Source organism: Gobius niger, assembly GCF_951799975.1.
Source record: "Gobius niger genome assembly, chromosome: 12".
Lineage (NCBI taxonomy): Eukaryota > Metazoa > Chordata > Actinopteri > Gobiiformes > Gobiidae > Gobius > Gobius niger.
In genome coordinates this window covers 18,554,963-18,569,694 of record NC_136863.1, presented here as the reverse complement: position 1 = coordinate 18,569,694, position 14,732 = coordinate 18,554,963, and the positions used below count along the sequence as shown (strand labels likewise).

The 14,732-nt window shown below is 40.3% G+C and overlaps 2 protein-coding genes across 2 annotated transcripts; both read left to right on the top strand.

Moving 5' to 3' along the window:
* Positions 1–767: 767 nt before the first annotated feature.
* On the top strand, positions 768–5,919 carry herpud1 (homocysteine-inducible, endoplasmic reticulum stress-inducible, ubiquitin-like domain member 1; the record flags this gene model as incomplete). The annotated part of the gene is made up of 8 exons (XM_079567262.1): positions 768–920; positions 1,328–1,405; positions 2,136–2,207; positions 3,005–3,126; positions 3,305–3,415; positions 3,503–3,880; positions 5,053–5,146; positions 5,238–5,919. The coding sequence occupies 8 exons, from the start codon at positions 768–770 to the stop codon at positions 5,415–5,417; spliced, it is 1,188 nt and encodes a 395-aa protein (XP_079423388.1). The 3' UTR covers positions 5,418–5,919.
* Positions 5,920–7,511: 1,592 nt separating this feature from the next.
* On the top strand, positions 7,512–11,798 carry cetp (cholesteryl ester transfer protein, plasma). Its single transcript, XM_079567714.1, has 17 exons — positions 7,512–7,708; positions 8,293–8,407; positions 8,471–8,602; positions 8,684–8,754; positions 8,872–8,959; positions 9,043–9,112; positions 9,289–9,349; positions 9,413–9,504; positions 9,578–9,677; positions 9,844–9,923; positions 10,003–10,053; positions 10,238–10,393; positions 10,902–10,969; positions 11,030–11,078; positions 11,159–11,234; positions 11,315–11,400; positions 11,540–11,798. Exons 1-17 carry the CDS (start codon positions 7,567–7,569, stop codon positions 11,615–11,617), a joined length of 1,515 nt encoding a protein of 504 aa, XP_079423840.1. The 5' UTR covers positions 7,512–7,566; the 3' UTR covers positions 11,618–11,798.
* The last annotated feature ends 2,934 nt before the right edge of the window (positions 11,799–14,732 follow it).

Genomic DNA, 14,732 nt, shown 5'->3' with positions numbered 1-14,732 from the left:
TATCAGTTTTGAGAATCTTTATAAAGGAACAGGAAATTATTAATTGTGTTTTGGAATGGGGAGGGGTTATATAAGTGTATTTACTTCAATGATTAAACCTCTCCCCACTCCCTTTTGGACACGTGCATGTGTATACTTGGCTTTTCAAACGAATCAACAAGTTTGCTTTTGTCTTTTTGATTTGTAACAGCCCTTTTTTTTTTGTTTTTTTTGTAGAGGTGCGTTGTTCACACATGTTCAAAATAAACAACAAAGAAAAAAGAAAGTGTGCGAAAGTTGGGGTGAATGAGAAACCAATAAAACAAATTATGCAATCACTGTTACTTCTTACTGATGTAACTCTCAACAACTTTTACTACCAATAAGAAGAGTCCCCACTCCTTAGTCAAATTAGTGGCTTGCAGCAATATTACCATTTCTACAATCAGGTGATCACCCTGTTGGCAATAGACGATCTTTGCTGAGAAACCATTCACTGCGCATGCTCAGAAGTGGATCCGTTTCCACCATAGATATATCAACCAACAGGCTCCACGTCTGAGCACGAGCCGTCACAGCCAATCAGCAGATTACACACTGTTTGGAAACAACACGCCACCTCCCTAAAGTCCGCGTCGAGCTGCACGAGCCATTTGCTTACATTTCCTCCAAACGCCAACTTTTTTAACATTGTTGCGTTGTTTATTTCTGCTCATTCGCGTGTGTTTTGTTGGCTGTCGGTTAAAATAACAAACGACGAGGGGCCAAAAAAAAAAAAAAAAAAAAACATGGAGGCGCGAGGTTCTCCGCAGAAGACCATTTCGATCGTCGTGAAAACGCCAAACCTCCGGCAAGAAGATCAGACCATCAGTGGCGTCAATGTCAACTGGACTGTCAAAGACTTGAAAACGCATCTGTCTGCTGTGTACCCCTGCAAACCGGTGAGTTACAGAGAAAGAGGCAAATCCCCGTATTACTGAAGCGCCTATCGGGGCCTGTGCTGGAATGTCATAATAAACATGTCTTGCCATGTAAAAGCATAAAGGGGGATTTTCACAAAACACCAATACTGAGCTATCACTGGAAATCACCCTGCCTTGTAAGACTGGAGCGTTCAAGGAAATGCATGGACAGAAAGCTACATCTGGCTTTTGTTTGTGTGATCACAGAGTACAGTTAATGACAGGGGTCGAGCTCAGTCTAAACACAACAGCAACCTTTCATTCCAAGCCACTTTTTATCACTGAGCTTCATTTTATCAGGAGAATCCGCCTCTTTTTTTTATCAGTACACTGGTTATTTCCGTTTAAAGTATGACTCTAAATGTTTTTCTTGTGTTCTCTTGCAGGCTGTGAATGAACAGAGACTCATTTACTCAGGCAAACTGCTCCCTGACCATCTCCTCCTAAGAGACCTGTCCAGACCGGTACCTGCACCCTCATATTTATTAATCAATTTAATCAAATCAATTTTATTTGTATAGCGCTTTTCATACATGTCATGTAACACAAAGTGCTTTACAGATTTAAAAACATTCTCTCACACCCACTTCCTTCCAGAAAAAACAGACACATTGTAGCATTCACACTCCCCCCACCCACCTCCCCAGAGACACACTGCACAAGCACACAATACACACTCAAGGTAAAACAGTGGAGATTATGGACAAAAGGCTAAGATAAGGCTAAGATAAGGCTGGGTGCAGATAAACCAGGTAAGGGAACACCATCCCGTCTGCATCGGGAGCGGCACCTCGGCTGCAGCCACAGGGACCAACGCAGGGTGCCCGGACAACACCACACCTCCATCCAGACACCCACAAGACAGCACCCCAGCAGCCACAGCCAACCACCACTCCCTATTACATGCACTGTTGCTGTAAACAATGGCTTTGACCTTGTTTACCTTTATCTGATCACTTGGGCTACACTGTCGTTGTTGCTTTAGTTACATTTGTTGTGTAGCTCCCCATCCAGGCTCGTATTACTAGTGATAATGAATCTCCATAGAAATATAAAACCTTTTCTGTCCTCAGGTCTTTGCTATTTTTTGGGCGAAGGGGAAGAAATGTAGAAAGATTAATATGCAAACTCAAACCAGAACTCTTTGAACGTCGTGTGTGGTTGTTGCTGACATTTAATGTTTTGTCTTTTTAGACCGATTCCACGCTGACGTTGCACCTGGTGTGTGCACTGAAGAGTCCAACACAACAAGCAATGGCTGCTAAGGTAGGTTTACAGTCCGCATAGAACAAATGTTGTCAAAGGTTTTTTATGAGTTCACCCATACCGGCACACACCTACCGAAAAGTTTTGCAAGCTCAGATAACTTCAATCAAATGCTAAAATCGCTGTGCTGGAACAGAATGTACGGCTAGTTGAACAACAGGTGCATAGTTTCACACCCAACCTCATGATCAGCCACCCGTAGAAGAGCCCGTTTTCACTTCTGTTTCTGTCTTTCCACTGGTTCTTACAGTGAGTTAAATGGAGAATGACTAAATGGCAAATGCTTTACAGATTTACAATACAAACATTCATTTCATAACGGATGGTTTTATTGGTGGAAAACATTATCTAAAAACATGTGCCTTTTACTATACTGGGGGCGGGACATTTGTTTAGTAAACCTTGTGACAAAGCATTGTTTAACCTGAATTGTTCTGCAGTGTGGCTTTAATACACTACTGTATTGCTGAACAAAAGCCAAAATTGTTTTACATGGGAGTGTCTGGAAGAAAATGGGGTAATTTACAAGGCAGTTGCTAAATAGTGGGTGCAAGCCGAAAAATAAAATAAGCTATTTTGTTGACATGTTACACCTAATTTTTCAGTTTGATATTTCCGGTATTAGTTAGGGCCCCAAATCTGTTACATAAATGCTGCGTGGGTTTAAAAAAATGATACAAATGATACAACTACTGCTGATTCACTTTTGCACATGAGCAAATGCTTGGGAAATTACCCCCTTGCTGTGATTCTTCTCATAAGTCCACTTCATGAAAATGTATGTAAATGTATTTCAGGGTAAAGAGGCTGAGACGCGTTCCTCCCCGTCCAGCACTGTTTCATCGCCTCCTGTACAGAGCCAGTCCCCCCCAGAGCTGAGACAGAGGAGAGAGCCCTCTCCCCCCACCAACACACCAATGTACGTTCATGAATGAAACCTCGGAATGCTTAACATTTTTATGAGAAGTAAATATCTGTGCAGAATCCTGTCTTGTATATTGTGCTTTCTGTTTTTGTTTGATTTTTTTTTATTTAAATATATATATTTAAAGTTGAGCCGGATTTACAGCTAACCGAACCTTATGTTCTATCTATAGGTATGGAGCTCCAACAATGACACAGCCATCCTTCCCCACATACTCTCTGTACAGCCCCCAGCAACTCCTTTGGCTCCAGCACGTCTATGCACGACAGTATTATATGCAATAGTAAGTTAAAGATAATCCTGTCATTCTAATTAATAAGCCACTCTTTTATCCTTCAATAACTCTAAATGTCTTCTTCTTCCTTAACAGCCATGCAGCACTGGCAGCAGCAAGCACAGGACCACTGCACCACACCTCCACGACCACGGCCCAGTACCCCCCTGTACCTGCACCACACCCAGTCCCTGTCCCTGCTCCTCTGGCCAACCAAAACCCGATCGACAACCTACCGGCCAATCAGAACCCGGCACAGGACGCCGCCTTCATTGACCCCGGCGCGGCCGACCAAAACATGCGGATGAACGCGCAGGGCGGGCCCGTGATGGAGGACGAGGAGGACATGGAGCGCGATTGGTTGGACTGGTTTTACACAACGGCCCGATTGGGGGTTCTGCTCATGATCGTCTACTTCAACTCCAACCTGAGCCGCTTCCTGCTGGTGATGGGAATGCTGTTCTTCATGTACTTGTAAGTCCGCTCTGCGACACGTCCCTGCAAGAAACACAGTAGCTTCAGCTTACATGTGATGTTAAGATCAAAGTATTCATTAGGGCTGCACAAATATAGTATAATCTTTTTTTTAAATGATGTTGCCTTAAGATTGGCTCCCTAATATTTATTATATCTACACAGGGCTTTTGTGCATGCCATTTTAAATTGTTATTATCTGGCTCTAAAACTATGATAAGGGGGTAATCTCATAGAATAATACCACCTGTTAAATAAGTGTGGGTATAACGGCAAGCAAAAGAAACAAGGATGTCCTGATACCTGAGCCCATGCATCAGGAACTAAACCAGAAACAAACTAACACCATACGAACTCGATACATAAAGATGAGAGTGTTTTGTGTCGTCAAGGAAAGTGATGTGATCTTTATAAACAACACAACTATTTAATGGCATTGGCAATGTGTTTGGAAAGTGCTTGTTCATTAGTTTCATAGTTAGGTTGTAGATTCAAGTTTGCATAAACATGATCAGAAATGCTGCTGCTGAGACAATACATATTGTTGCATTATAAGTACTGTAAGTAAAGTTATTGGTGGCATTTCCCAACTTTTTAAAATATATATTTACTTGAAGCTAGATTTTACCCAAGTTCCTGTTTTTTTCTGTTCTCAGTTACAGACATTAAGTAGAACAGAAATAACTTCTTTTTTTTCCCATTTCATTTTAAATTACCGTGTTGTGTTCACTATGTTGCTAAGTGGAGAAAACTTTCAGAGCAATAGCACAATACAAGATGTGTCCCATATGTAAAACCATTGAAATGATCGCCTGATTGTCAACTGTGGAGAGTTCAAAAGTACTCTTCCGGGAATACTTCACTGGATACTTTGAAAAGCTATGTGTACATGGCATAGTTGGAATTAAGCTCATGTTTTGGAGTGGTCACATGTGTTTCATGTAACTACTGACCCTCAGGACATACACATTCCTCTGGGCCATGTGTCTCATTCTCAAGCAGAACACTGTTTGTGTACAACAGGAAGCCACCGCTCACAGCTGTATATCACGTCACTAAAATGTTGTTCTGCAGCTTTACTGGACCACTATGCAAGCGATGTTCCTGTAGTGCACCAATTTGAGAGGTTAGATTTAATTAATGTAATGTAATTCTTGTCTCTTTCCTCACAGGCACACCGTGGGATGGTTTCCGTTCAGAAGGCGAGTAGTGCTGGCCCAACCACCTAACCCCCCACAAGCCCCTGAAAACAACAACCCTAACCCTGTAAGAGCATCATTTTTTACCTGCTATGCTTTTTAAGAGTTGTAAATGTGTTTGTAGATTGTTAATGATCCTGTATTTGCTCTTCCTGCAGGCCACTGAGGAGGCGGACAGACCCGATGAACAAGATGCCGAGGAGAACTCTGAAGCAGGACCAATGACGGCAGTGTTAGTGCCTCCACACCAAGTGTCCATCATGTGGACGGCATGGGTGTTCTTCAAAACCTTTTTCTCCTCCCTCATCCCTGAAGTCCCTCAAGGAGTGGCCAACTGAGGGCCCTCGAACATTCTCTCTCTGAGCTGGTGGAAATCCCTAAGCTCTGCACAGTGTTCTGCAGCCTGATACTGAACAGCACAGAGGGGGTGCGGTAAACATGAGCTGCAATAATGTGGCCTGGGATTTGTGTTAGATGTGCTACAGTAGGTGGCCGCATTGAAGAAACGCAATGATGATGCTTCTCAGTTCAGCATGATATTGCCATAGAAATAAAAAAGGAGAAAAGGCGTTTGATCCTGACATATACGGACAGTTGGCCAGCTACTCCGGGAGACTTTTCCGAGTGCGTTCACCTGTTCAGTGTATATTTACTATAGCTGTTGCATTTAACCATCCAACATCGCAAATTATGAATGATCCAGATGTTTGCAGCTGTTGTCAACCCATCATCACATTATGTGATGTCAAAGTCTAGCTAGAAATCATGAACGAATAAGATGACCTTTAGGAGAATTTACTTTAGATAAGAAGTAGCAAATAAAAGTGGCATCTCAGCTAAATGCTAAATAATATTCAATTAGTTTTGTCTTTTTGTAGGGCACTGAACCTCATCTTATAATATGTTAATTATAGAGAAACCACAGAAATGACAAATGCCATGAAACGGACATGCCATACCATCACCATACTTGGTTATGGGGAGTGCTATTGCCATTCATTTGAATAGAGAAGTTTCAATGACTCAATAACAGACAGGTCTGGGAAGCCGTTTTGCATTTCGTTAGCTACATAGCATTGCCTAAGTCATTTGGTATTGTTAAAATGGCAATAAGAGAAAAACAATGCGTTTCCTAAAAGACATCTCATCACAACAGTGTAATGTAATGTATTGTAAGTGTAATGAGTTAGGCAATTATGCTATATGGCTAATGATCTGTTGGACTAGGCTTAGCTATCAGCATTGGTGTGATTTCTCTGGTTGTAGCTACAGGAATGTGAAGTCCTTCCATATCAACAGTTATCAGATTCTGGATTTTTCTGTAAAACTGCAGAAAGACGTTTTATAAATCATGACCAAAAGCAGAGACTGCTCACCTGCTGTAAAATAAGAACAGATTTTTACATTTTACATATGTTGTATATGTAACCAAAGCACTTTATTATGTGTATCTTATGCAATTTTTATTCACTGATCAATTTGTATCAAACGGGGCCAAGTCAATGGTTAGTGGTGCCAAAAAAAAAGTAACCTTTACTATAATTGACCAGTTCTGTAAATATCCTTTTGTTTTACATTGTAAATAAACTCAAATGGAAAGTTTATGGTAAAACTTGTTTTGTTTTGGTTTCTCTTCACTGTAATGTCACAATACAATTATGAGCACACTGGTCTTTATGGAGATGGACATTTACAGCAATTGTTTATTTTTGTTTATATTGTAACTGTACTTTTCACTTTATGGTTTGTTGTAGATGTGATGAAATTCAAGATGCAATAAATTTTCTTATGTACAATTAATGTTCCATTATTTGTGTTACTGGCTTTACAGGACTTTTCCATCGTCATAATTACAAACTGCAACAGTATATGACACCGAATTACCTGAACATTGGGACAGTATTCAGTCATGATGATTTGAAGCAACTGAGAAGCCAGTCCCTCCATCAATGTATGCTCTGTATCTGTGGTCTCCTTTAAGAAGACCCCCTACATCTACAAAGTGCCCTTTCACTTACAGCCTCCTTCCTTAAGTTACAGCGCACAAAAGAACAGGTCCAGCCACTGGCCAGGACACAGTGTACTGTGTTTCTCTGATCTGACCATTTCAAGAAGGAAGATATAGATTCTGAATTTGTTTTTGCATTGTTTTTCTTTTCTTTTCTTTTTTGCTTTACTAATTGGATGAATGTATGCTTCTTTGATATAGCCAGTAGCAATATATTAAGCAGTGATATTAATAAAGAAGCCAATTCTGTCTATTTGTAATTCATTTGCTTATCTTATTTCCTGTATACATGACATTTGTTTGTTTCTTTTTTTTTAGTTGCACTTTGTCCAGTTTATCTTTGGAGATGTGCCTCCTGCTTGTTTGTTCTGTTCATCAAATCTCTGCTCTCCACTTGGCTGAAGCTTTCTGTAGCCAGAGAAAAGGCTGATGCTCTGGTGTTTTTCTGAAGGAATTATTAGGAAAACCAAGGTAAAAGAATGCCGTGGTGGTGGACATTTGTACTGGTGGTGTTGGTGTGGTGCACTGGTGGGATGTCCCAGGATTGTATGGAGGATCCCGCTCAAGCCTACAGATTCACGGGGGCAGCTTGCCGCCTCACCTACCCAGCTGCTGTGGTCTGTAAGTCTCTGTTGTGTTTCTCTTATTGGTCGGGCAACTATATTTAATGTGACAGTAGAGTTTCTCGTGTTTTAAGATGTCCCAGTAGTATATGGAGGACGTTTGAATGGTGTCACCACAGTTTAGGTCTGACAATAATGTGGAACCACAAGATCCAATATTTGATCCAATCAAATGGAAGAGATGTTACTTTGCAAAACAATTACATCCATGTAACATTTTGAATCAGTTAATCATAATAAAAACCGGATTAAAGACGTGGTTTGGATAGTGCGCCCCCTCCTGGGGGATTAACGTGAAAAGTCAGTCATTTTATTGTGAAATGTCAGGGAACCTGGTTCAAGGTCTTCCCAATCATTGGTCAGTGCGTTGGTAAAGCTCTGCACTCCCAGGGCTCTCAGTGTTCTTTAAACTGTACCTGCACTTATCTAACCACATTATAGATTATTAACATTGGGCACTCTGCCAGCTAACCCAACAGACTAACTACAGGATGTTATAAGGCCGGTTAGGTGCATGGATGTTTTATTACATTTTACTCTCACAGTTCCACAGTGAGCTATATTTCCTGTGCTTTGTTTCAGTGAATGAGAAAACCACTAAAGTGATAGAGGCTGCCTTCCAACATGCCAAGTACCCCTGTATGAAGGGAGAGAAGAGCCTGCTGTTTGGGAGCAAGCTTCTCTACGGGCTGGACAAGTGAGGACACACATGTAAACACACAGGATCAATTACAAAATAAGTGCATTATTTACTTTTTAGTTTAGAAATCTACAACCTGACCATTGGGCAGAGTGCCTTTGAGCTGCGCCCCGGCGAGGGCATCTCGTTGAACATCAGTAATGTGTCTGCAGTGTTCAAAGGTACCATCAAGTATGGATACGGCAGCTGGCTGTGAGTTAAATCCTGGTGGAAAACATATCTTCAATACTTTTTATAATTTCACTTTTTACTGACATTATGTTTTTTTTCTAGCGTCAATTTTGGAAATTCTGTGGACTTTGAAATTGATTCTCAGATTGACCTTGGAATTAATCCAAAACTTTGTAAGTACCAGATTTTGTTCATGCTCTGAGACAATTTAATATTGAATGAACTTGAGTACATTCTTGTTGTAATTAAAAGTACTTTTGCTTTCCTAAATGCCTCTTCTTTCTGTACAGACTGTGGTAATGGTAAAGTTGCCGCTGACACATCTGACTGTTCCCTGAAATTCCATAAACTGGATCTGCTGCTGCAGGGAGACCGAGAGTAGGTCAAATACAGAGCTGTTTGCAAAAGTTCCTCATCATAAATGAATAATTATTTCATAATAAATGTTCATGTTTTTATAGACCTAACTGGATCAAAAAGCTCTTCACAAACTTCATCACCTTCACTGTCAAATTAGCCATCAGAGGACAGGTGATGCAACATGAAACTGTACTGTTTTAAATATGAACCACCAGCCATACGAGTTTAATATTTGTGTTAGTTCAGAACATGTTAACAGCATTTTACATAAATAACATATTTGATCTGTTGTCTATGGCACAATTCTAATAATTGCCCTGTATTAATCTGTTATGCCTTTGGTACAGATTTGTCAGGAGATCAACAAAGTGGCAAACATCCTGGCAGACTTTATCCAACAAACTGCAGGTCAGTGTCAGGCCCCATATTGTTTGGACTGTCAATGTTGCTTATTGTGTTCGGTGTTTGCAGAGAACTTCCTGAGTGATGGAGACATCAGCGTTAACATTGGTGTCACGGGGCCTCCAGTCATCACCGCAAACTACATTGAATCATACCACAAGGTCCAACAGAGCTGCTCATGTTATGTTTGTCTTTATACCGGCCATTTGCATTTCACACTTTGTTTTCTTTTAGGGTTTTACCAAATACAGGAACACCACCACTGTCATCGACGAGTCTATTTTTAACCCTGCTCAGCTGACAGAGCACAAAATGCTCTACTTCTGGTTGTCAGGTAAATGGCTCTGGACGAACAACTTGGAAGTGTGGTCACTAGAAATGGAGACTATGCCCTCTACAAAATTGAGGCATTCACTGCACTTATTATCACTTCACGGAGTAATATATTAATACATTGTGACCCTCACTCTATCTCAAACCTTTTGTGTTGTTCATTTCAGATCAGTTGATGAATTCGGTCTTAAACGCTGCACATCAAGACGGACGCTTCCAACTCAACATCTCTGGGACAGAGCTCACTGTAACAGCGCCAGTTAGACAATTGTATTGTCTAATGTGAGATCAAACACTGAAATAATACATGTTTTTATGTTTTTCAGGAACTTTTTAACACCAATCCCCCTGATGCCCTTCCAGAGTTTATTCAGAAGGTAACATGAGGCACAATCACAAATACAGTCACTGTCCAACAACCACACGGATACTATTATTTGCTGCTACTCTTAGTCGAGACTCAAAAAACCCATGTTGCCTTCAGCCTTGGCCACTAGACTTTAGGCTGCATGGCAACCATACATCAGAATAGTAATGTGTTAAGTGTCCTTGTGTGCCCAGTGCATTATGGAGTCCAGTTCTCCGGAGCTCAGAGTGTGGAGCAAGACTAATCCGTACCTGAACACGTCCCGTGACTTTGGGACAACTGTGTGGGCAGGAGTCTCAGGGCAGCTCCACTGTGGAGGGTCACCCACACCACTCATCTCCTTCGACACGGTCAGATACTACGGTTTTCTACTGCTACAATAGAGCACCCTTTGGCATTTTATAGTTTCTTTATCACGGTGGTTCTTAACTGCAGGAGCATAGAGACCCACCATCACCAAAGAAAGACAAACCGGTCAAAATAAGAAAATGTAATCTAATCTGAAACACTTAACAAAAACTGGATCAACCTAAAAAGCTGAAATTATGACCACAACAACTCAACTCTCTCAATGTCAACTGACTTGAAAGAAGTCTTCCCAGGAGTAGAAACCACAGAAAACGGTTCGGCGACCCAGCAGCATACACTTAAAAGTTGCCACAAGTAGATTAATGTATTATATTCATGACTTTTATGCAAAGGACTTATTATTTTTCCCCCTTACTTGAATTACTGTAACTTACTGTATTGGCACCAGTAACTTTTCTTTGACATTTAGTGGCAAGTTTTTTGTCCAAAACATGAGATACATAACTTTTTGCCTGATCAATATAATACTATACTGTGTTTTTCCCTTAGAATGTGGCTATGGAGATTTGGGCCTCTTATGCCAACAAGAAACTCATCTTGCTCGGTAAACTCATAGAGTAAGTTTGGAGACATTTGCATGATACATTTCATAGGTCTAATATGTCCTTCCTCTTTAGGATATTTACCCATCTAACTGGAGGTGAGGTAGTAGACACATTTACAACGGTATAATATATTATTCACCCATATTTAGGTAATTATATTTGTTGAGTTTTACAGTTTTATTTTCTGGTGTGACTTGTTAGATACTAGAGTACGAGAAGCTGGAGACACCTCTAACAAATGCAGTAGAGAAAATAGGTGTGCCCAGGGTCATTGCAGGTAAGATATTTAACACTAACCTTTATGCGTAGGCTAATTCATGATTGATTCATGATCTCTATTTCTGTGCTGTGATCCAGTTCTTGAGACAGAGATCACTCGTCTGCTGGACAAGCAAGGGGTCAATCTGTTTGACATCTACAATCCAGAGGTCATTCCTCGAGACGTAAGTGGCTTACAAGAAAACAAAACATGAGCCCTTTAATTTTTGTAAACCTATGTGAAAATGTTGTTAAAAGTGCATTGTTTTGTAATGTTGAAGACAGGCAATGACAGAAAATAATCCTTTTGTTTTTTGTCATCAGAACTATGTGGTTATCCAGATGGACTTTGGTTTTCCACATCATCTTCTCGTTGAGTTTCTCCGTAAAACTCTGGAATAAATACAGTGTTAGGGAAAAAGAGCTCTCTTTCCAGAATGATATCAGTCTGAGAATGAAGATAGTTTGTATAGGTTTCTACTGGCAAACTATATCCATCCTGAGTGGGAATGATCGGCCTGCTGCTTTTATATCTGTGAAATGTGTGTGCAATGTAGCCTTTACAATACAATTGAAGATTAAATACAACAAATTAAAGTGTTTGTTTTGATATTAATCAAGGACATTTGCCTGTGTATTCTCTGCAATATTCTCTGGCAAATTTGTGGCCTATTTATTTAGCTTATATTTATTAACACCGCTGTAATGTGTAACTTGATAGCCCAGGGTCATGCCGGATAATGTGGTGTAAGTGATTTGAATTGATTAAATCCAGATTAGATGCATCTTGTCAAATAAGACATTATGGACAGACTACCATGGTTTATGTGGATTGGTAAACAGACATGGAAACAGACAGAGCTACTCCATGGCTGCACACGCACTCAACGCTTACAACAACTGCACATCTCCATAGCACACAACACATCAGTCCACATTTACTTTACTTACGTATCTTAACATGGAGTGAATAATGTACAGAACTGTAAAGTGACTTTGAGCATCTGGAAAGCGCTATATAAGGCTAATGTATTATTATTATTATCATTATTATTATGATGATGATGATGATGATGATGATGATGATGATTATTATTATTATTATGCAAAATTGTCCTCTGTAGGTATTCTTATTGCCACCAGATGGCGCTCTAGTCCTGCCTTTTTTTGGACGTTGCAGAAACTACAAAAATATTTATGCACTTCTTTTATAACCTGACGGGCAAAGTGTCTTCAATGGCATGATACAGTCAACAACTATACTCATATTAGTGATAGATCCATATCAATGATGAGTGATTGTAAAGTGTGAAGAGAGACAATCAAATTCCTATAATACCGTAGATTGATATGATCTATTCATGACTTGGTGCTATAACACACTAAACGTACGTATACAGTATTAACTAGGCCCTCTGCTCATATTTTAGCACTGATGCACATCTGATGAATTTTCTTTTGCTTCAGAGTGTCCAGTGTTGTTTCAGCCCAGTCATCTCAGTGTGGGATCCTGGCTCTTATTTATCCAACGCCCTGCAGCAGGTGGTCAGTTGGATGTAAACAAGCCCAGCCCCGCTCGGTCCAACCCTTCCCTTTTGTCTGTCCATTAAAATTCCTCTGCTCTATGCATTCCTGTCTCGTCTGGTGTTGTAGTGCTGGAGAGGCACGAGGAACGTCAAAATATGCCAATCTTTTAATCTACCTGTCCACTGTATGACAATAAATCAGTTTAACCCAGCAAAGAAAAGCAGGGGGGAAATGAATACACAGACTTTGCTCAATAATCTTAATATCACTGTACAGTTGTATAATGATAATAAAGCACCTTAAAGGCCCTATACAAGATTTGTATTTATTGCAAACAATGAAAGGGGAAGCCACTAAATTAAAATGTTGGTTGTGGTCCATTTTCCCCACAAATGTATGAGTTTACAATACACTAAAGGACCTTAAACTTAAATAAATAATCACTAACATACATGAAAAGAAATGAAACTATCTTAATTTTTTATTCAGTAGAACTCATCATTTAAAAAAAGCACTGAAAGTCTTTCACACTTATAACATTACTATGTTCCTACAAACACTCCTTGGCAGGATCTTTCCACTTCTGAGTTAACACATCATTGGGAAAGTATTTTTACTACTACTACAGATAGTGGCAGAGCTCTGTTAACCCACTTTATACTGCCACGAGTCACTGACCCTGACCCCATTGTAGATCTTTACTGTTCTGTGACTCAAACCAGCTAACGGACACATTGTCTGTTTACTGCAGTGATTGCATCAAGCAGGTTCAGTGTTTCCCTACAGTTTGCAACTTTGTCAGTCTGAGTTGAATAATCTTGAGTTAAACCCATGTTAAACCCTGGTTTTCAGTCACTTAGACTTCCAAATGTCTGGTCATCAACACAGAAGCAGTGACAGTTTTGCTCAAATAAATTACACTTTAAACCCTCTAAATCAGGTATGGGCAAACCTTTTGATGCCAGGGCCACATTGGGTTTTTGAACTCGTCACAAGGGCTGGACCAGTCGCAAATAAAAATCTTTAAAATAATTGACTCTGTGCATAACTTTAAATCATAGCAGAAGTTACTTCCTATTTCGATCCAGCACGCCCAAATAAAAGCACACAGCTCGTCTCATTGATTTGCAGGTACTTGCCACATTACAAGAATATCATTAAAAACTTTTGTTTGTTAACAGTCAGGCAGAAAGAAAGTTGAACTAATGAACTGAATGAACTACTGAATAAGATGGTGCTTTTATTTTGGTGTGCTGGATCGAAACAGGAAGTCCCCGTTGTTTTGATTGGAAGTTATGCACAGAGTCAATTAAGTTGTTCTCAGAAAGATTGCAATCAAGTTAACACAAAGCAGCAAATTAGTGGCAGTTACGTGTTATCTTTCTTTATGTCAGAGAAACAGTTGTGGCTTTCACCCTTTAAAGCCAGTGCATGTCGGGCTTGATTATGTTTTTGCGGGCCGGATTGAAAGGCTCGATGGGCCGCATTTGGCCCCCGGGCCTTAGCTTGTCCACCTCTGCTCTAAATAAACTGCCACTCACACGTCAGCCCTGCTCTGGACTCATGGCTCACTGCAGCATTCTTCAGCTGACTTTCATTGTGCCCTTATCCCGGCTCGTCCACAACAACGCAAAACATTTGGTTACAGCAGTGAGGAATTTGATCCTCTTTAGATGAAAACGTTTATTTAGACTCCTGGGCTGTCAGCAGCTTTTCCACAAAATGTTTAATTGCCAGTTTACAATGGCACTATTTTGAATTTTCAACACGTAAAGACACATTTTGATGGACTGTCTTGTCCCCAATTGTTTTTGTCTGCATTGGACCCAAGCCTCAAACAGTGAATAAAGAGCAACCTGTCACGCAGGAGCAACTGGTGACCACAGGACATGCTTATAAATCTGACTGTATTATCCTATAGCAGCATAACAAACCTATTCAGCTTAAAGCCAGCAGAGTCAATGTGGTCCGGTCTCTGGGGCCTCTATGT

What these genes read in the sequence shown, in the direction of transcription:
- cetp (XM_079567714.1), top strand. Translation starts at nt 7,567, where the DNA reads ATGCCGTGGTGGTGGACATTTGTACTGGTGGTGTTGGTGTGGTGCACT. An exon ending in CTTCTCTACGGGCTGGACAA is followed by an intron (nt 8,408 to 8,470) that starts GTGAGGACACAC and finishes TTTACTTTTTAG; the next exon opens with TTTAGAAATCTACAACCTGA. An exon ending in TCTCTGGGACAGAGCTCACT is followed by an intron (nt 9,924 to 10,002) that starts GTAACAGCGCCA and finishes TATGTTTTTCAG; the next exon opens with GAACTTTTTAACACCAATCC.